The sequence below is a fragment of the Egretta garzetta genome, unplaced genomic scaffold (assembly GCF_000687185.1).
Source record: "Egretta garzetta isolate BGI_Z169 unplaced genomic scaffold, ASM68718v1 scaffold455, whole genome shotgun sequence".
Classification (NCBI taxonomy): domain Eukaryota; kingdom Metazoa; phylum Chordata; class Aves; order Pelecaniformes; family Ardeidae; genus Egretta; species Egretta garzetta.
This window is the reverse complement of record NW_009259597.1, coordinates 350,274-371,526: the sequence shown is the minus strand read 5'-3', so window position 1 is coordinate 371,526 and position 21,253 is coordinate 350,274. Positions and strand designations below refer to the sequence as shown.

The following is a 21,253-nucleotide window of genomic DNA, read 5'->3' as shown; positions in this document are numbered from 1 at the left end:
ATTGCTGCTTGAACTTTGATAACCAAATAGGTGAAAACGATGCAGCGCTGCTGCATGCTTTAGTCAGTACCCTGGCACTTTGATGGAGTTTGCAAAATAGGCTGATTAATGGGTATCATCTTCTTAGTGAACCTTTTCAAACTGCTCTCCTGAGAACGTGAAAGAATGCTGAATTAAGTGAATATGGTGAATTTTTAATTAGGCAGCATCACGGAACTGTATATAAAATAGGGCAAATGGCTTTCTCCACTTACAGAATTGTGTCCATAGACAATCTTCTTGTGAGAAGGGGATTAACAGGCATCAGATAAAAGGCTTCAGTGGAAAGGTTCTCTTAAATTTCAGTTGACTATAGGTGAGGCCATAAATCTGTTGGACTTGTTCAGTTAGTGATGTTGATGGGTTTACAAAGTAAGAAGATAATGTATTACACCTTTGTTAGTGCTAACACAGACAAACGGGATCAAAGACATTATGGATTTATGTTCTTTTTTCCCTGTCCGTTTTAGGTGGTAAGTAGTGGTTTTAGTTTGAGGAATCGGTAAATTGAAGTAATAGGCGTCAAGCTTCTGTAACATATAACATGAACTATGAGGTTTCAGACAAACTGGAATGCTCAGGCTTAGCCAAAGCTTTGTGGAAATTCCCACCCAGTGAGGTTATGATCAGGGCTTTTGGATCTTATGTAGGTGGAAATCACCTATTGTTTCAATCTGGACATGAAGTAAAATGTTAGGCCTTACATTTCTTAAAGCGTGGTTGTAGATTTTGGTGTTCAGTCCAGAGCAAAATCATGTTATTGCTTCTGCTTCCTTGAAAAAGCGTTTTCTTTTCCTCTATGTTTGCATTATATAAGAATATAAAGTTCTGGTTTAAGTGGCCTTTGGTACTTGTTGTGACTTGAGTTCACAAAGGATAAAACTAAGATCAGAGTTCCCAGTTTACTGAAGAACGTTAATCCCTCCAGCCCCTCTGCAGATTCTTTTGAGATTTTTACTCATCAAATGAGTGCAAGATTCCTGCTTTTTGACAGTTCAGAAAATGCCTTTTTATCTAAGAACTACTCCAGGAGACCAATGTGCCTGCTAACCAGTATAATGTAGTTAGTAAAAAACTAATTACAGTGAATTTCTTCTCGACAAGAAGACATTCATTTTTGTCAACTCATTCAGCTGCAAGTAGCTAGTCAAATCCTCTAACCACACACATGGGGGAATTTTCTGAATGAGCTTTTTGATGAGAACATTCCAAATTGCCAAGACTTCTTCAGAAATATTTACACAAGGTTAGAAGAGGGTAAGATTTCTTGCCATGGGGGAGACCACTGCAAAGGAACCAGCAACCGGCTGCTGAAGCTGTGTGTCATGGAAGTGGAAGACTCGGGTTCCAGTTACTGAATTGTACAGGGAGGACCAACTTTGTAACATGAAGTTACAGGCTATCTTGAGGTAATACTCAAAATTTTTCCTGAAAGATGTCTGAAGTTTTTCTTCTAGTATGAAATGGGAAGACTTCAGAGCAGCTTGTATAGAGGCAGTAGAAGTATTTGCTGCCTAGGTGCCAGACAGAGGAGAGATGCATATGTGAGATTATGGAGACAGTCAGGCTAAGTGTCGGTGTGGTATTTTAGGTAACAAGAACGGTACTCCTGTGATACAGGACTTACCTGCATTACTCTGCAATATTCACAAAGACCTAAAATGCACAGATTTAGCAAAACAGGAAAAATCTTTTTCATACTTTTTTAGAATTGAGTGTTAGGGTCTTATAAGAGGTAAATACAGGAAGAGATGAAAATACTTGTATTCTATTTGCAGATACACTTAAACTTGTGTTGTACAAGAACCTGCACGTTAAAGTCTGAACTCATTGCTGTAACAATGCAATTCCAGTGCCATTCATTTTTTAATACATTTGAAAGTCACACCAGTGACACTCAGACATTTGATACTCATCCTCTCAAAGGGAATTCAGCATTATACTTTTTTTTTTTTTTCCCCCAAAGCCTTCTGTCTGTGGATACTGGCTTAAAAATGTAGTGTTTATTTATATTCCATTCTGTTTTACTGTGCCTTGTTGTTCTTTGGAAAGACATGCTCAGTAATTACTTTGATTGTGCCAGCTGGATTTAAATGACATAGCTTTAACTCCAGTTACTGAATTTCTGGCTTTACTACAGCTACCAATAATAGCTTGTGGCTTTAGTTGGAGCTGGAAAAAAATAAGTGGGGAATAGTTAGTTCCTAGTAGCTACATAGTAACTACATACAGAAAGTCACATTAATAAAAATTTGTTTTCATCTAGAACTTTTTTTGTGTAATTGCAGCCACATCAAGGTTATCTAATGTTAAGCCCGGAGCTGCTCCACTGGTGTGGGGGTATGGCTGTGTGCACATGCGTGTGTAACGAAACAGTAATTGGTACATTTTTAAAATAATGCTTTTCTTTTTCTTTAAAGGCCATTATATGCATCATGGGAGTGAACATTATCTTTGAACAACCACAAATTTGGCTGGCCATCTTTTCTGAAAGAAATCTGAATGCAAACAATTTTGATGAAGGTTATTTGCACTAGAATTTTATCTCGATGGACAGTTGAAAAATCCTCTTCAGTAATCTCTGTTAAAATCATAGGACGTCATTACTGCATACCACCTTGGAGTTTTGAGTGTGCTTTAGAAATCAGTCGACTGAGTTTAAGAGAATTTAGCAGTTCTTTATTGTTGAACTGAAAATGAAGCATTCTTGAGTTAAGCTGAAGGGAATTGACAGCATTTGCAGGAGAATTTGTTTTACTTTGTTTCATGAATAACTTCCGTTTTTTTCTTGCCATAACTGAGAGAAACTCTGTCTTCTAATGCTTGGTACAGGTGAGAAAGAACTGTGTAAGGTGCAAAGGCTCACAAAACCATGAATAATATTCCACTGATCTTTTCTCAAATCATCCTTTGTGTTTAGCAGAAGGAGTAGAAGGACAGTCACAGTATTTGGACTGATAGGTGACTTGTTTTTCCATTTGCTAAGTCCCTTTCCATTGTTAAAAATACTACCATTAGTTTTGCCAGGTTTGACTTTTTTTTTTTTAATGTTCACTTTCAAACACTGTGAGCCAGATTTACAAGAGGGATTTCCTATTACACTACAAATTAATGCCCTTAAAATCCAGTTTATTGCATATGTAGCTAAGGCATCAAGATTTTCACGAGTTAGGCCATATCAGAAATCCAATTAGACTAGGGGAGAGAGTTGTGAATCTGATAGTCTGCTTGTTAACTTAAAAATCCAATTTGCTCATTCTAACACAAATAAGCATATAAGTAGCTTTCTGCAGTTTCTACCATCAGAAATGGTAGATGGCCACAGAGGATCTGCCCTCCACTGTTAGGCTGAAATATTTCATTTCAAATAAGATGTAAAAACTGAGTAATGGATAATATAATCAATAGAAATTGGCATTCGGGATTTAGATAGAATGAGTATCTAATTTTGTTATTTGGCAAGTAAAATCAACACTCATTAGCAAATAAAACAACACTAATTTATTCTTTTTTCAAGTCTGTTTTTTTCTGAATTAGATTAATTGTGAGGGATTTATGCATAGTTACACATCTTCCTTACCACGACATGAACTCTTTCCTAGATAGGAACTTGGTTATGAAAGATGTGGTTCATAATTTTGCTGTAACTGTTACCTTGTATTCTGAATGCACCCTGAATCCAATTACTCTAAAGCTTATATATAAAGAAGCTCCCTTATTTATGTGCCATGCTGCAATGTAGTGAACTGAGAAATGAAGACCTGAACTAAAGTTAACAATCCAACAGAGTATTGTAATAACTGCATGATAAAACTTTTTTCAGTGCTTGATTACAGAAGTGCTTGTAAGTGAATTTTGATTAGGTGATGTTAAGATAAACCAAAATGGACAGAATAACCTGTTGTAGTACGTACAACGTTGACATGAAAGGAAGAACTGAAAGATCACGGAGGATATGACGCAGGAAAACCGGGTTCAACTTCTGCTTCGACAGAAACGTGATGTTTCCATTGTGATTTTTTTAGAATAACTTTTTCAGAAGCTTGTAGCCCTTAGGCAATGCCTGTGTAGGTAAGGGCTGTCACATCTATTCTGGCTGTGTTGTGAGACAGCTGAAAAGCTGCATTAGGACAGTTTTTCCTATACCTGGTGCGTGAGGGAATTGCCCAGCTCCTGTATTAGAGCTGGTTCATGCCTGGAGAGCTAGCAGCACGGGTGAAAAAGCTGCGTGATCCGTTACGAGCATAGTGCTCACTGAAACGTAATGAGGATTAGTCTTTGGAAAGCTTAATATTTAGGTTCAAAATATCAAAGTGCTTTAGGCATTTATTGTGCCTGTACCAATTCTGTAGACCATCTTAACTTCTCCAACCAGCAAGAATACCTGCCTGACTTCCTGTTTAAAACTGAGAAATATTCTATGTAATGGTTACCACTGTCTGAAAGCTCGTGAAAATTTGTACATTCAGAAAAACCTGTGCTTGTTTGTGATGGTAGTTTTGGTATATAAATACACATACACAGGTAGCTGAAAAACTTTCAATGTTGTGTATATGATATAGTATTCCAGGTGCACAGCAGAATAAAGTAAGACAACCTAAATCCATCACAATACCACTTAGCCAGGTGTCTAGTGATGTCCTTCTCCAGGTTATTTGTTGTTTCTAGGACTAAAATTAGGACAAAGGGGGATTAATTTCTTGACCAATAATCTCATTCTTATTAAAGCTTTACAAGGCCTATCCCTAAATGTGTAAAGGCTCAAAGGATTGAGTCAAGAGTCATCATGTCATGGTTTGTGAAACAATTTAGGAATAATTTTTACATTCATTTTCCTTTCCATAACTATGCCACATTTCAGTTGGAAAACATTTGCTATCCTACCTTACGGTTATCTAAACTATATTAGTGGATTGCATGTTACAGAGAAATCAGGACAAATGCTTTTTATCCTGCAACGGTCATAAAATTGAAATGCACTCTTGCCCCTTCAGAAAAACAAGATAGAAAGAAAGGTAGCCACGCAGTTAAGGCGGCCCAAAAATGAAGTGTAAAAGTATAGACCTAGAAATCAATTTCTGAACTAAATGCTTTTGTGTTGTTAGGTAAAAGACTCCCCGAAATGAAAGTCTCTCCAACATTTTATCCTATAAGTGCCCTTAGAGCAGATCTTACTGTCATGCATCAAGCACAGCAAAACTATATGTCAGGAAGTGTAGATAGGTTTTTGTGATGTATGAAGACTGAAGTTACTCAATCATGGCTCTGTATTACAAGATAACAAAACAAAGCAACTACTAGGATGAAGAGATCTGTTATCCGCTTGATTAATGCTTGAATCTTTTTTTAAATCACTATATACTTGAGTGTGGATCCAAGTTGACAGAACACATTAGTTATATGTTCAGGTATGCTAACAATTAGAGGTATATATCTAATTAAATTTAAGTATGTACGTGACTAAAGAGAAGTCCTTGACTTAACTGAATTGAATAGTGAAATTACCATTGACTTCATTGAAATATGATTTGGTCTTTGCATCTAGAATTACAAGCTGTCACCCTTTTCTCTGATTTAATATCCTCATCTTTATTTAAAATTCAGCCTTTTTTTTCTTATTTTTGCAGTGTTAGGGAAAGCTAAACAGATTAGTACAGAAATCTTCCTTTTCCTGACGAAGTCTTAATAGCGTATTGATTTTCTTTTCTGTAGCAGGTCATTTGGGGCTTGCAAATTGTATGTATAACTTTAATGATTTTTTTAAATAAAACTTTTTGTGACAGCAGTTCAAGAAGCTCTCAACTGCCCCATGAGGTTTAATTAACATAATTGAATAAGTGAAATACATCAGCAAGATATTGTTATTGGCTATACTAATTGCTTAAAAATACATTATAGTTACTTTGTATAATTGTTAACTCAGTTCTCAAGCACATAGTCTTTTAAATAGAAGATTTTGTAGGATTAATATTTAAATCTTTCTCTTCCTTTTAGTAGGTACTCTGAAAACTCATATAAAGAGGTCATGTAAAGGGTCATGGTACATTCTGTTTGCATTAGCAATAATATTTTACCTTACAGCCCTGGAAAAAAAAATTAATCCTACCAGGAGCTCAAAACCAAAAAAAAAATGAGAGGGGTTAAGAATGAAGGCAGATGTCCTTTAGGTGTCCTTGTCACTGTGAGGACATGGGCATGAGCATACACCAGTCCCATCCTTCCATCTGTAGTCTTCCCACTGTAGGAGTCATTTTTCTTGTTTACAACTATCATGCTTTTTTCCCCCCTCCTTTTTTCTCTTTTCTCTACATCTCTTATGGTTTTGCAGAGTTTCAAAGTTTTTCAGATAACTCAAGATCTGCCATTTACTTTAATATTACTGTAGGAGAGCTGCTTTTAGCTAAGAGTCTCCCCAGCAGGACAGAAATTATTTTATGGTTTGTTTTTGTTTTTTATTTGATCCTGCAGTAAAGGAGAAATTGAAAAATGTTTCATAAACAATTATTACACTCTTTGCCAACTTTGCTGTATTTTTACATTGACTAACGGTTTACTATTCACTCTAGCACCTTACTGAGTTAAGACCTGCAGTGTAGATTAACTGAAAGCTAAAGACACTGTCTCTGCTCAGCTGATATTCTTCAACATATGAACGTGGATCATTGGCCATTGTAGAGCATTTTTTTTAGATCTATACAGCTGAGGACCGGATTGATCTTTTTTAGCTCTGAAAAGAGGCAAAAATAATAACAAAAAAAAAAGCCAAACCCATGTTTAATTAAAAAAAATCACGAGCACTTGGAAGTCCCCTGTCATATAGTTATGGGACTGCTGGCTCATGTCTTTCAGATGTGCCCAGTAAAGCAGAGGTGGGACAGCACTTAATGACAGCAGAGAAGGGAACGTATGCTTGAGGAGGCGAACTGTGATCTGAGGCTTGTTAAGGAGCCTTCTTTCTGTGAATTGGCCTAAAAACCTGAGTTTCTGGAGCAGTATGAACTGAATTTGTTTGTTGTTTTTTGTTTTTTTTTTTAATCTCCTGTGGCTTTTTACCTACACTCTCCCCTCCCTAAGTCAAGCAGGCTGGTTGTGGTGGTTGGCATCAGACCCCATCCAAGAACGACAAGAGCAGGGAGAGCTGGCGGTTGTTCTCAACAGTAATAACCAAATAAGTTGTCGTAGGCCAGGGAAGGCACGATGGGAAATAAGAAATGATGTAAACAGTAGCACTCGCACAGTGCAGAGGGAAAGAGCTTGAGGCAGCCAAGCTTTTCTCATGATGTTTTGTAGCATTGTAGCCAAATAAAGACTCCGTGTTAGAATTTGAAGATGGATACTTATATTATAAGTCAAATAGAAAGATTGTTAGTCCATATCATTGCTTTTGGGGTATGTTACATTAAAAGCATCCTTGGGCAGTAAAACTCCAGCCATGCCATTCAGGGATGCTATCTTGGTTTGGCTTGTGGCCATCCCAAATGGCAGTTAAAATGCAAAACCAAATAATGGTGATTGTGGAGGAAAGGATGGCAGAAAATAGTGTTACTTTATAGACAAACATTATATAAAAATGTCATGGAAGTTTAGAAACGGCAGTTACTGAAGAAAGACTTAAGGAGTTACATCACTGTGTATTGTACTATGCATTGGTGACACTAGGAAGGATCAAGCTCAAGTTAATTTAGGTCATGTAAGTTTATCTTTAAGGGAATTTAGTTTGGGCTTGGTGGGTGGGAAAATTACAGGAGACTTTAATAAAAGTGGTGGGTAGCTTATTACAGAAAAAGCATCTGGTCATAGAAGAATACAAAAACATAGTCAATGCTATTAGTGGCAAAGCTTCATTTCTGCCATCTTCTCTCAAGGTCATTTTCTAAACCCAATATATTTCATTCTCTATTTTTTAAAAATTTGAAAACTAGTCAAAAGAAATTTACAAGAAGTTCAACTTAAGAAACAAAATGAGCTTCCCATAACACACACACATTGTGATTGTTCTAGCCTGTTCTGGTATAGAAATATGATGCAATCCATTGAAATTTTTCTTGGAGTATAATTATTTATATCTAAGATTTTCCTTCAATGTGTGCTGCAGATGAGGTAAATGGGACTACTAGTCTATTCGAAGTACCTACAAAGCATACTCCAGGTGTTTTGTTGACATTAATGTCTAAAACTACATCAATGTTAAGAAAAATACACAGTTTGAATATACTTTCAGAATATGGATTGGATGCTATGTGTCTCAGTCTGGCATTTTTTCAGACAGGTGTAACATGCTTATTCACCTACAATGGTTAAATGCGATGTTTTAATCTTCATTCCTCTTCTTTTTTTTATATTCCTACCACTACTTTGTAGGACTGTGCTTTAGGTGCATAAAATAAGTCATCAACTGATGAAAGGTACAATAGCAAGTATTGTTAAATTTTGTATAAGAAATATACCTTTTTAATTCTATATTTCTTTATTTTTATGGGTGGTTTTTGTTGCTAAAACCTTTTTGACTACGTTTCAGACAAGAGAGCAGGTATCTAAATGGAAGGTAATCTTTTTATTTACAGAAAAAACATACTACAATTTAAAATCTGTGTCCTTGAAAACATGAAAGTGTTTAGCAGGTAAAAGCATGTTGAGCACTAAGGGAAAACTCATTTCATAACTTTAAAATGTTTAAATAAAATACTATGTACTTGTGCAAACGGGGGTTTTGAGTATTAGGTTTACTCATAATGTCTAATCCTCTAAAACTTTCCTCATAAAAATAGGCTTTTTAATGTAAGTAGAGTCTTTCTTTCAGCTTAAATGGCCTATCTAGTTGCAAAAGTTTAGGTTTCATAGGCCTGTCTCTTCATTTGACTGGTTTCTATTACAAGACCTTGATCTTTAGTAAAGCGAAGAGCTCATCACACCTATGTGTGAGTTGTGCAGTTGCTTGTGTCCTGTTTCCTACTTTGTATACCTACTACTTGAAACCTTCTTCACAGTCTTTTTACTACATTCACTATATTACACAGAGTAACCTGTATATTAGGTTATAACATGGTTTAAAATAAATAAAATCTCTGAGTGGTGCTCTGACAATTAAAATGAGCTATTTCATACGTTAAGAAATCCTTTTACAGATTTACTGAGGTTAATATCGGTATCAGAAATTACTGAGGGCTCATTTTGTGTAATCATTATGTAAGCAGCTAAATTGCAAAAGAAAAAAACAGCTCTTGGTGAAAGTTCCAGTTTAATATTCCATCTCAGAATTGTCTAGGCTACATGAGATAATTGTGGTTATTTTTTTTTCTGTGGTACTTACTGTGGAGAATTTAACTGAGCAACTAAATGAAAAATACTTTGTTGTTGCAGATGAGCTTTTATGAGTATAAAATTCAGAAAATTCAAGATAGTGGTTCCCACAGCAACCATGACTTGTTTCTTGGTTTCTATTTAGGGTTTAGAGTTACTGGGCTAAATGCTGTTCCCAGTTCCCCTGACTTTTCCCATGTTGATGTGAAAGCTGAGATGAGAACTTGGCTCAGGATTTGTGGGTAACTTTTTTGTCTGAATATGTTTCTATTTCCAATTTCTCCAAGATATAATTGTGTGGGAATAATTATTTTGTCTTTTTCATCATTGAAAGACTTTTTTTCAAGACTAACCATTTTCCAGCATTCATTAAAAAAGTATAGTCATGCTTATTTGATTGGAGACTATGCAAGGAAATTAGATGTCTGGAAAAAAGTCTCACTTCTGATAGCGGATGTAGAGCAACTCAGAGACTTCAGTCCTTCTAACCTGCCTGCAAGTGATGATGAAGGAGGAAATTTAATCTGAGAGTGGATCTTAGTAAACTTTGAGGAAGGCCCTCAGTCACCTGCAGCTATCTTAGGATACTCAACTAACTTTTTTTATAAAAAACTTCTGTTGAGCAAATCCAACAAATCCAATGAAAATGAAAACACTTTCTTCATGGTGTCAACTTTCTTCTACCACCATCAGGTACACCTCTTAAAATGTGTTCTGAAGTGATCACTGCAATACCTTAATATGCAACTTTTCAAATACTATATCTAATGATGAGCAGCATGTGTGTAGAGGAATCAGGCATTTGGAGTGCTTGTTTAAATTTAAAACATGAGATGTTCCTGTGGTCTCCAGGATGCACCTGCCTTTTTAATAACAGATTTTGAGTCTCAACAATTGTGAGTCAAGCACAAAAGCATTTGAATATTTGCTTTATATCACTTTGTGGGTTTTTTAAACTTCTGTGAAGAATGTTGTGGGCTTTTTTTGTTTTGAATGGTAATGGAAAAAAGTTTCCGTAGGCCTTCTACTAAAAATAAAAGTCACTTCTACTTTAAGACAAACATGATAACATTTCAAGTAAAAAACTTTTGCAGGAAAGGATAGAATATAAGTTACTGAAAAGTGGATACTTAAAAGGAATAGTCAACTGTGGCTGTAATAATACTGTTAGTTCCTCTCCACTACAACCTAAAATGAGCCCGTTGTTTTCTTTTGTTTTTCCTTCAGACATAGGAAAGGACAAAGACACATACACAGATGATTCAGAACATGGAAATTACGATGCTCGTACAGATCAGTCATTGCTTATTCAAAACAAGCTTACCAGACAGAAAACAGAACCTCGGACTAAATCATCTTTAAAGGTAACAGACACACAACTTTCTTAAATTGTATCAGTTGTCAGAATGTGCTTAAATATTTTTAAAATATAATTTTTAAGGTATTAGATAAGTTGCAGCTTAAATAAATAGGCATCTCATGGTAAGAAATCTAGGTGGCTCCCATATTATAGTTTGATCTACAGAATCAATGAATAGAAATCTCTGTACCAAAAGTGACCGCAATTATATAGAATCAAGGACTAATGATTCATATGGACTCATCTAAGCAGCAGTAGCTTTCTTTCAAAAAAATTATATTGCACAGAATTTAGGACATAGGAATCCCAGCATGGAGTGAAGTTCATGTCAGCTGGGAGGCCTCAAGAAATTAGGAGAGTTTAGAAGAACTAAGTTAATGTAGCAAACGATCAGTCAAGAGTGATCTAAAGTGTAGGATTGTCCTTCTAAGCAAAATACAAATGATACCTAGACACATTGAATAAAAGATAAAATTCACTTACATATAGGAGAATGTAGGAGTATTTTCAAGGGAATGTCAACTAAAGCACTGGAGAAGCCATCTCACCAGGTAAAACTGACACGTTATCTTGCTTAGTAATTACCTAATCACAGTATTTATCACAATGCCTTTTCTACAACAGTTCATCCACTATAACGCCAAGGAATTATGACTGATTTTTAGTTCAAAACATGTTGGTTTGGGGTTTTTTTTTGTTCTCACTCTGGACTGGAAGACCCTTAATTCTTCTTTCCATTAGCAGAATTGCTTTTAAATGTTGGCAAATGACCTAACCTCAAGAAGTTCTGAATTATTTTCTTCAAGAACTAGAAGTAATGTATTCTGCAGAACACTTTTTACCAGCAATTCTCTGATTTTTGGTATATAAAAGCATGAATGATTATGTGCTACAAATCTAGAAATGCTTAAATTCCTTTAAGGTTTTATAATCATAACTTTGTGATTTTAGGATTGAATGCACGTTTCACAAGAGTCGTGTAACTGTGGTAAAGCTTGTTCTCTCAATCACACTGATCATCCTTGCTACAGGATTCTGACACAGGTAGCAGGCTGATGTGATCTCTGAGACCTAGTTTCAAGGGATGCTGTTAGAAAACAAGCTTATATAATAATAGCTAATAATTTTTTGATAAGATTACAGGTAATTGTATTTACAGATTGGAAATCTCTGACATGAAAATGAAACTTTGATAATGACGGGAAAGGGTTATATTTTAATCTAAACCATTGCAATGAGAGTTTTTTGCGTTCACAGATTTTTGTCTGTTCCTGCAAGGCTAGCTGAATTCAGATAGAAATCATAATGGATGTTCTTGTTTGAATTTGTTGATTAGGTAGATAAAGCCTTTTATGTTGGATGTTACCTAAAAAGCAGAAAAAATTAAGCAGAACCTGCTGAATTTAGACTATGTTATAGAGAACTAAATATTTTTAATAACTGGTAAGACCGCTCCCAAAATAATCCAGTAGCAGATAATGGCTATCTAGTAACAGGCATTTCATTGTGCTAAAGCAAAACATTTTATGTATTTTCATGTAAAATGACCACTAGCTGTGTTTTCTTCAAGCCCCGCATTCAGGACTGATAGCAAGTTTATAGGCAGCCAGTAAGCTAACTTTTTTTCCAAGTTCAAAGAGGAGCCTTTTATCTCTATTAAGTTTAATCAAACATGCACTTTTTATGTCTCAATCTTTGTGTGTCCTGACCTACTGAACAAAGTGCTTCAGAGTTTAAAAACAGTCTTCTGAAGCTACATCTGGCTTTTAGCCTTGACAACTCCTTTTATCACAGCAATTACTTTGGAAACTTCCTCTGCTTTTATACTGGTTTTGCAAATGAGGCAACCAAGCAGGATTCTCCTCCTGTTTACTATTTGCCTGTCTCCACAGGAAAAAGACAGAGGGGATTTAGATTAGTTTTATATTGGAAAAGAAGGTTACTATTTTGCCTTTGAATTATTGTACAAGTCTTTGTGGCAATTAGTGGAAGATGTCTAAGGAAAACTTCTTCCCCAAATGGATATAAAGCTAGCAAAAGGAGGCTTCTAATTCTTTTTGAGACTGTTGAAAGCACAGAAGACAGCTCTACAGCTTTACAGCTGGTAAGTACTCTCATATATTTGGAAAATAAACTGATCTATCATGATTTGAAAAGTCTCATCAGTCTGACCAGAGAATTTAAATGAGAAACACCGCATTGGCAAAGCGTACAGGGATAAAAGCTTATTCTCTGCTTGTTAATGAATCTAATTTAGGCTTGTTTTGGAAGGGTTGTTTTACAGCTGAGAGATTGGGGAAAAAATTGATAAAAAAGTTACTTGCAATTAATGCTTGGTACTATTATCTGTCTCATTGATGAGCTACTCAAATACTTCAGCAAAAATGAACTTGTCTTGCTGACATGATGAAAAGCCGATCTACATTTTTTTCAGTAATTGTTTAGTGTTTCAGATTACATGCATGATGCGGAACTTTCCATAGATCTGATTTGTATTGGTGCAGCTTTAAAACTTGAGAAACATCAGATCATTCTGACACAGCATCTGGCTGCCAGCATTCATCTTGATAGTCATCTGCTTTTCTCATTTCCTTGATTATAACTCATAATCTCCTTTAGTGTAGGTTGGTATCATTTCAGAATCCACAGATTTCATGTTGAAAAATTGTGAGTCATTCAGACCCATTAAAAAGCTGTCTTCATTATCTATCTCTGCCATCTTTTCATCACCAACTGCGGTTGAGATTGTGTAGAAAGTATGACTTCATGTATGTGATTCTGCCAAGGGATCTCAAGCAGAGGAATGGTGCCAACAAGTGGCTGCTGAGCAAAGTATGGAATGAGTAGGATCTGCTATTGCAAGGGAAATGAGAAGGTCCCTCACTGGAAAGCTGATGCTTGAAATGTTCCAGTTCCACTAAGGAAAGCAGGTTAAACAGACTTTATCACTTGAATGGAAGGCAACAGTTGTCCAACAGTTGTCCAACAGGCAGTACAGTCGTAGCAGTGAATTCTTCCGTACCAATTAGTATCACGGGTATAGTGGCAAGATAAGAATATTCAAGAAATTACACTTACATTTCCTTTCATTCACTGCATTACTATTACTCTCTTTGATCTGATTGGGTTTTTTTATCAGATGAATTTTTTATCTAGGTAGTGTATTTTGCTATCTGGCAAGGTAAAGAAAGGATTTTTAGAACAAAGTCCACATATTATCACTATGGGTTCAGGAACTGTAAAGAAATGTTGCCTATACAGTAGCCTAGTTTACTGCCTTTTTCTGGTATCCACTGGTACCCACTGTAATACTGCATGTTCAGACTAGCTTTGTGTTGGATAGTATCTGAAAGTATTTCTCTTTCAGTCTCTGGAAATGTTCCATAACTTCTAAGGAATTTTAAATAAGATCTTAAATAACCAATCGGCCAAAACATGTGGAGAATTGTCTCTAAGCAGCTGGACATAGTGATGAAAATTCATTATAAGTTGAACAAAACTCAGTATGTTCAGTGTAGATTATCGCAGTGATTATTAAAGGATAAATCTACCCGAGAAAGCCTGAAATACATTTGTTAGGCATTTTATTGGATTCTTTGTGATTTTGAATATATCTATTCTTCTGTCTCTCCTGCAAAACAAATATTTTGCTTACAGAATTTTGTGTAGGTGGTTTTGAAAAATGGAATAAATTACGTGTAATATCTGCAGATTAAGTGTTCTTCTATCTTTATATTTTATTTTCCACACTTCTGTGTAATTATTTTCTGTTTCCATTTTTTCCTGTTGAAGTCCATGGCTTTTGGAGTTGTACAGATTTGTGCTATATGCTCTAATCCTGTCATCACTAGTTTCACATACATTATTTCACTCATAATCCTGGTTCAGTGTTCAGTGGAAGTCAGGCATGTGTGCTGAAAGAGAAGGTTTGGCAATCAAAATATTTTACTGTATAAATAAGAACAAGATGTTGTCAGCTGACAACAGTGTACTGGAAAGGAGAATAACAAAGGGAGCCTGATAGATAAGGAGTAGTGCACAAATGCAGTCTAATAACAGAAAAGTAAATAAAGTTTATAAGGAATGATAACAGATAAAATCATCATCCCAGAATAGAATGACATGGTAAAGTGCAACAAAAGTTAACTTCATGTTTATGCTTCTAGTGCATGGCTCTCATCTGCTGTGAGGTTTTGTTTAAAAAGAAGGAAAAAAACAAAAACAAAAACCCTCAGAAAATATTTCAGGAAATGCAGGGAAAAGATTTTCACTGGTCATGTCAGTATGCTTCTTATTAAGGCCTCCCTATTAGACTTAAAGAGCAAATAGAAGTGGTTGAGTATTAAAAATGGGAAGCTTCCTCCTATCTCCAAACATCCTGCGTTACTGCTTCTTCATACAGCAGCACTGAACAGAATTCCTTTCAAAATTTTGCATAGGATCACCTAAACCTACTCCTTTCTTGAAGCAAAAGGTATTTTTCGTATTATATAAACTTGTATTTTTCACTCTGTAAGTTTGAATAGAATGAAAATGGAAAAAACAATGTCCTACGTGAAGAAGCTGAAATAATTACTAATTCTTTAGTTTATTCCTAAAAAGTTAAAGTGCAGTTTTATTAGGAAGGTGAGATATTTCTGGAAGTCTTCCTCTGTTCAGAAAACAGCTCTGCTGTTCTGCACAGTACAGTGTAGTATACACAGAAATACATTAGCATGGGTAATTACGGCAGCCTGTCGTGTTAACCAGGCTGTGTTCTCTCTGATGCCCAAGATAGTTTTGCATATGCAAATACATCCCCAATTTTCTTTCCTAGGTTATTATGCTCATGGTTACTCGCAAAGGAAAAGAAATCCCAACCCAATATACATTTAAAAGCAATCAATCTATATTTTTGGAATTAAGTAATTGAAAGGATGAATGTAATAAATCTATTTTTGGCTTATCCATTCCAAAAGCCTTCAAACACAAAAAGATGATTCCTAACTTAGTTGTCTGCTCAGAAAATTTCTCATAAAGCACATCTTAGAGTATTCTTAATTGGAGTATGATTTTTTAAATGAAAAAAATGAGTCTAGTACTACTTAAAAATCTTTAAAAATATTTTCACAGCTAATTCCATGTAATTTAAGAGGTCTGTAACCTTGTTGGGGTCCCGGGTTTGATTTGTAGCATCCTGAAACAAAGCAAGCATTGATTAGGAATCTCACTTCTGTTCATGGAAATAAGCCCCTTGTAGTTAGCATCAGAAATTTATTTCCAGAAAATACTTAAAGGTAAGAGTTGAGTCATAAGATCTGAGTGTAGACACTAACCAGTGAAATAGCAGCATCCTTCTCTGTGGATATTACTGAAGATGTTAATGTAAAGTTCACAGTAATAGTGTCAGGGAGAATTAGTAATCAAAATAAATGAGGTGTTTTTCATGAATCAGCCAGTAATCACTCTACTTAATAGCATCTTACACCGTTCTAAGAACAATAATAAATTATATTGGAAGAAAGTGTTCTTTTATGAGAAATAACCATTCTGCTCAGAACAGGAAAGCTATTCGTATAGATTTTGCAGTTTTAGGTAGTTACCATGCCCAAGAATTTCACACATCAGACTTCACCTCTGTCAAAATTCCTGCCCTAGTTCCTCAAATTGTTTCCATGGCTACTTCTATCTTATACATTATTTAATAGCCCTAAACTCATCCGTTATTATCTCGCAAACATCTCTTAAAAACAAAGACATGAAGCGATACAGAAGACTGCTTTTCCTTGCCTCACTGCTGATAACCAACGTGTTTTGCATTGTAAGCTTCGTTCTCCTCCTCTTACTCCTCTGTTCCAAGCTGATTTTCCTTGCAGGTGTGCAAAATGATTTTATGTATCATGGGACGTTCTATACAGTCCTGTTTGGGCTGTAAGACTCCGTGCCAGTAAACCTGGCGGTGGCGTTTACAGACGTTTTATGCGGCAGCACTAGGTCAGTGAATATGTTGTTTCCACAAGGAAACAAATAAATTTCCAAGTCTGTTTACTTGTCTTTTCATTCTTCCTCAAATGTTTTTCTGGTTCTACAACTTTTCCCTGCGTCTTTGTCTCTCAAAAATGCTACTGGTGAGGTGGTGCTATTATGGAGTGGTGACGCTGGGACTCGGTGCTTCCATTTCCAGTAGCAGCATCAGTTTCTACTGGTGGATTCTTTCCTTCCCTTCTCTTACAGTTTCCCTGGGAAAAAAAACCCCAAGACACTTGAGTAAGTCTCTTTAATATGTTGCTTCATTATTGGTAAGAGTTTATCAAAATTCTTTATATCAAAAATCTTTATCAAGATTTTTCTCTAGCACATTTAGCTGTCAGAATTCACAAACTGTCTTAGGGAGAAAATGAATTTTGTTCTAAACATCATCACCTTGAAATAAAAAGATTTGGGGGAGAGAAATTTACTAAAGTTGTGGTCCAAATTGTAAAAGAAGAACCTTGAGGCCAGCTGTATGCATCCATCTATCTTTTGGATCCCAGATACTAGTCTGTTGATATATTTACTTTCCTCTACATAACTTTACAAATCTAAATCCCAAGTTACACCACCCACGTGGAGGAAAGTTGAACTTCGTCCTGTCTGCTGTAGAGGCAAAATAAATGTATCGTGCTGTGGGGGCCTGATTCTAGAGTACTGTATCAGTCAGCACTTACGTAAGTGCATGCTCCTGTTGTTGATTATGGCTGAGAACTGATGTTCTCTCTATGTTCGTACAAATATGAAACTTCCCTATATTCTTTTTATTAAATAAACAACAGTCCTTGAAGTCAGAAGTTGAAAACATAGGCTGTTCACTGCCTGAGCTACACCCCAACATAAAAGTTGTTTCTCCCCATGTGGGTACCCTGGGTCAGAATAACCTGTGCGTGCTCCCAGACTAGCACTTGCGTTGTGCTTTTATTGATGTTTTATTTATAACTATTGATTGTGAGGGTAGTAGGTGAAACTATTTTTTAGATATATTCTAAAGCAACTTACAAGGTGCGTCAGCAGCAAACTACCGACAGATGATGTTAAAATTATGAGTTGTCAGCCTCTGTGTTTATGTGTATTTATGTACAAAATAGGTAGAAGTTGTGCTCATTTTCATTGCCTTTGTGGGCAAATTCCAGGAAACCGTAAAGCAAGTCATAAAATATAATCATTAAAGGTCTCATTCCCTGCTCTTCATTTAACATTTATATATTAGATAATGGTAATGAAAATCTTATGCGTGAAACAAACAAGTTAGACAATTTCTTTCATATCAGACTTGATTTACTGGATCTTGATAATAAGTTAGAATAAATTCATTTATTAAAATTAAACCATGCAGTATCTAATAATGCAGCTTTTCCTAGGCTAAATTCACACCGAAGTGCTTTGATTTTTTTTTTTTCCCCTGAATAAAAATTTCTTCATCACTATTCCAACCAGAGTCAATAATGACGTGCATTTAAGTAGACATCAAGCTTATGAATCAAGTAGGTAGAAGTAAAGCTTTACGGTTTGGGATCTCAGTTGTCTGTACGATATCATTGTATAAAACAATGCCAATGGCTTTTTAATTAAACCCCTAGAATAATTAACACAATACAAACTGCTAAAGGCTATTTCCAAAAATTGGGCAGCGGTCAGACGAGTAGTGGTTGAGGTTGGAAGCTTAAATGAGAAAGCAGAACTCTGCCAAAGGGGTCCCTTTATATTGTAAAGGTGAATGTTATAAGAGGTTAGCTTTTTGCTTTGGCTTGAATGCTGTTAAGTGTGGTTGAATATTAAAACCTAACATTAGTCTACAAAATAGTCAATATTTTATATTATTAATACAATATAAATACGACAATAAACTATTGCAATATGTGGCATATGCATAAGATGATGTTAATATTTTTATCGTTAACATATGAATATTTACTCTAGATTAATATTTTCTATTACTAGGTTATGTCTGACTGTAGATAATTGTGAAGTTTAGTAAGAAAGTGTGTTACAAGAGGAGGACCGTATGTGTTTGGCCAAAAAATAATAGCGGTTGCTTTAAAAAAAAAAAGTAGTTTTTCATTTATGTAATATACATTAGGGGTACAGTTCATTTTAAGGGGATATTTGAGTCAAATAGCTTCATTAATGGTATTAAAGTAGTGATAAGGTCCTACATAGCTTACAAAACCACATATATTTTTGTTTGTAGAGCTATAGCCATGAAAGATCAAATAAAGCTAGCATGACCCAAATTCAAACCAAGAAAAGGAGGTGGGTCTCCCAAAAATGAGCTGTAGAAATCCTTATGTGTGTCATGGAATCCAAAAAATTGCATGGATTCGGGGTCAGCTGGGCAAAGCTATTGAAGAGGAATTCCATGGAAAGTTACCAAATACATAGAAACCTGAGCTGAAACTGGCTGAACACTGGGCTAGTAGAAGAGGGAAATATCACGTGTGCTTCCTAGTACACACTCTCTCCCAGGCAGATTTCTTTCTGTGGCTTTTATGTATAAGCAAATTAGAGAGAAACTTTCATAGTGGTTTGAATGTACTTGAGGCTTTGCTGTTGAACAATGTAACTTGTAACTATTTGGACAAGTCAATGGGAATTTGCTAATTGACTCCATTTGCTAATTGGGGTTTTTTCACTGTAATGCCCAGTGTAACAAAGTTTGGTGAGGTATTTATGGAAATGCAATTGCAATTAGCAGATACAGCTGCAATATGGAGTAAATGAACTTGGGAAGGGGATAGAGAGGAAGAATTTTGGAGCACCATCCCCTTGTGAACCTGAGGACTGGGAATTGTAAGCAAGGAAGAGAGGGAGCATCCACAGCCCTGCTAGGCTCTCTCCCTGCACTTAGATACCCCATGGTTATGCCTGTGCCTGAGAACAATTTGGTCTATAAATCACACATCCACAAGCAAATAAATAATCAATTACAATTTATAAACGTGAATATGCCTATAGAGATATGGTCAGCCTTTAAGCACTTGCTGTTCTGTTAGTCCTGTCGAAGTTTGTCAATGGTTGAATGAAGGTGAAATGAATGGTTACAACAGGTACGTAGTTCTGATTTTACCTAGGTAGTACATATTACTCATTAACTTAAACTTTTCACTGGTATGAAGAGAGAAAAAAAAAGTATACTGATACATTATGTTAATGTTTATTTTTTCACTAATTTTCAGTAAGTTTCAAAATTTGCTAGTGGTTTTGCTATTAATAAAATACTGCAAACCTGAAGCGTACTCTACCATGTCACTTACTCTTACACGAACCGAAAATTTGCTTACTGTTCGGGGCATGGTTCCAACTCACTCTTCTTGAATATTCGTTGCTATGTGTGGGGTGAAAAATTGGCAAAAGTTTGATCTACAGAGCATAACAGTAGACTGAAATCAGTGGCATTGAAATAGTTATAATTTCTGAGAACTGTGCTATTTAAATTAATTGGGGAGAGAAAGAGCCTGTAAAACAGCTGTTCCCACTTTGTAAAGAGGGCATTGCTTATTAATTAGAATTTGAAAAACAGTTTCTCAAAAAATCCCTCCATGTTGGCTAACTCCAAGGAAATTCTTCCTGTACCAGATTTGAATAGAAATGTAAACTCTTTTTATTTTATAACTTTGCTAAATATTTGCATTATACTTTTGTTTTGGTTTTTTTTGCTTGAGCAAAAGCTTTTTTAAAATTGATCAACTTGGTTTTGTCTTGTGTAAACTGTAAACTTCAGTTGAATGATAATGGCAGTATTTTACGCTGTTTCAGACTTCGAAGCAGTTTGTGATGTTATTTGTTGCAATAATCACAAGCTATGAATCAACCAAAAAATGATGGCAAATAATAAAGAAAACCAAGGAACCGCAACAGATCTGTAGTGGCAAACCCTTAGGTAATATTTTACTCTGATGCAAACCAGCATATTACAATTCTGCATTATGAACAAGTTTACTGGTGAATGAGGAAGCGCTGCAGAGCCTCAGTACATAAATAGATAAGATTTAAAGTTCTTGTCTTTAAAGACTTGGGAAGAACAAGGTGAAGTTAGAACTTGGGTTTGCAAGCTGAACTATATAGTGATACTCTAAAAGGAACTTCTCAAATCAAGTAATTTTTCAAATGTGTGTAAATGTAGGAAAGCTGCTCAGGTGGATACTGTTTCAGCAAATCTGGAAAACTAAGAGGGTAGAGAGGATGAAGAGGATTAGAGAGGAAAAAAACATGAATTCGTCATTTTTATACTCATTTTCCGTGTGAAACAGGAAATCTTGAAAAGAGTAGAGGGGAATAAGGACTTTGCACAAAATATTTCTGCTGATGCTTTTCTCCTCCACTGTGTTGAGAAAAAGGTGAAAGGATGAATCAGAGACTTACTGGTCCAGAACAGCAGATAAATAATAAATGTGCTTTTGCCCGAATGCCCATTGTACTAAAAGACTGATTCATTGTGCTGGGTGTAGATAGTGGCCAACATACCTTGACTCATACATTACATTGAAATTGCTGTTCCCCGTTCTGCTTAGACACTATGGAGCTCCTTCAGATCAACTGAAA

At 35.6% G+C, this 21,253-nt stretch overlaps 1 protein-coding gene across 3 annotated transcripts in view; it reads left to right on the top strand.

The window, feature by feature from the left end:
- The window catches only part of LOC104125703 (anoctamin-3), a 214,281-nt gene that overhangs the window by 124,935 nt on the left and 68,093 nt on the right, over window positions 1-21,253 (top strand). For 2 of the 3 annotated variants that reach the window (XM_035893722.1, XM_035893721.1), the window contains exon 4: window positions 10,567-10,703. In XM_035893722.1, coding sequence (XP_035749615.1) covers window positions 10,567-10,703 — 137 coding nt within the window. Of the gene's footprint in view, window positions 1-10,566; window positions 10,704-13,648; window positions 13,737-21,253 lie in introns of those variants that run through there. The other variant, XM_035893723.1, reaches the window with a different exon arrangement.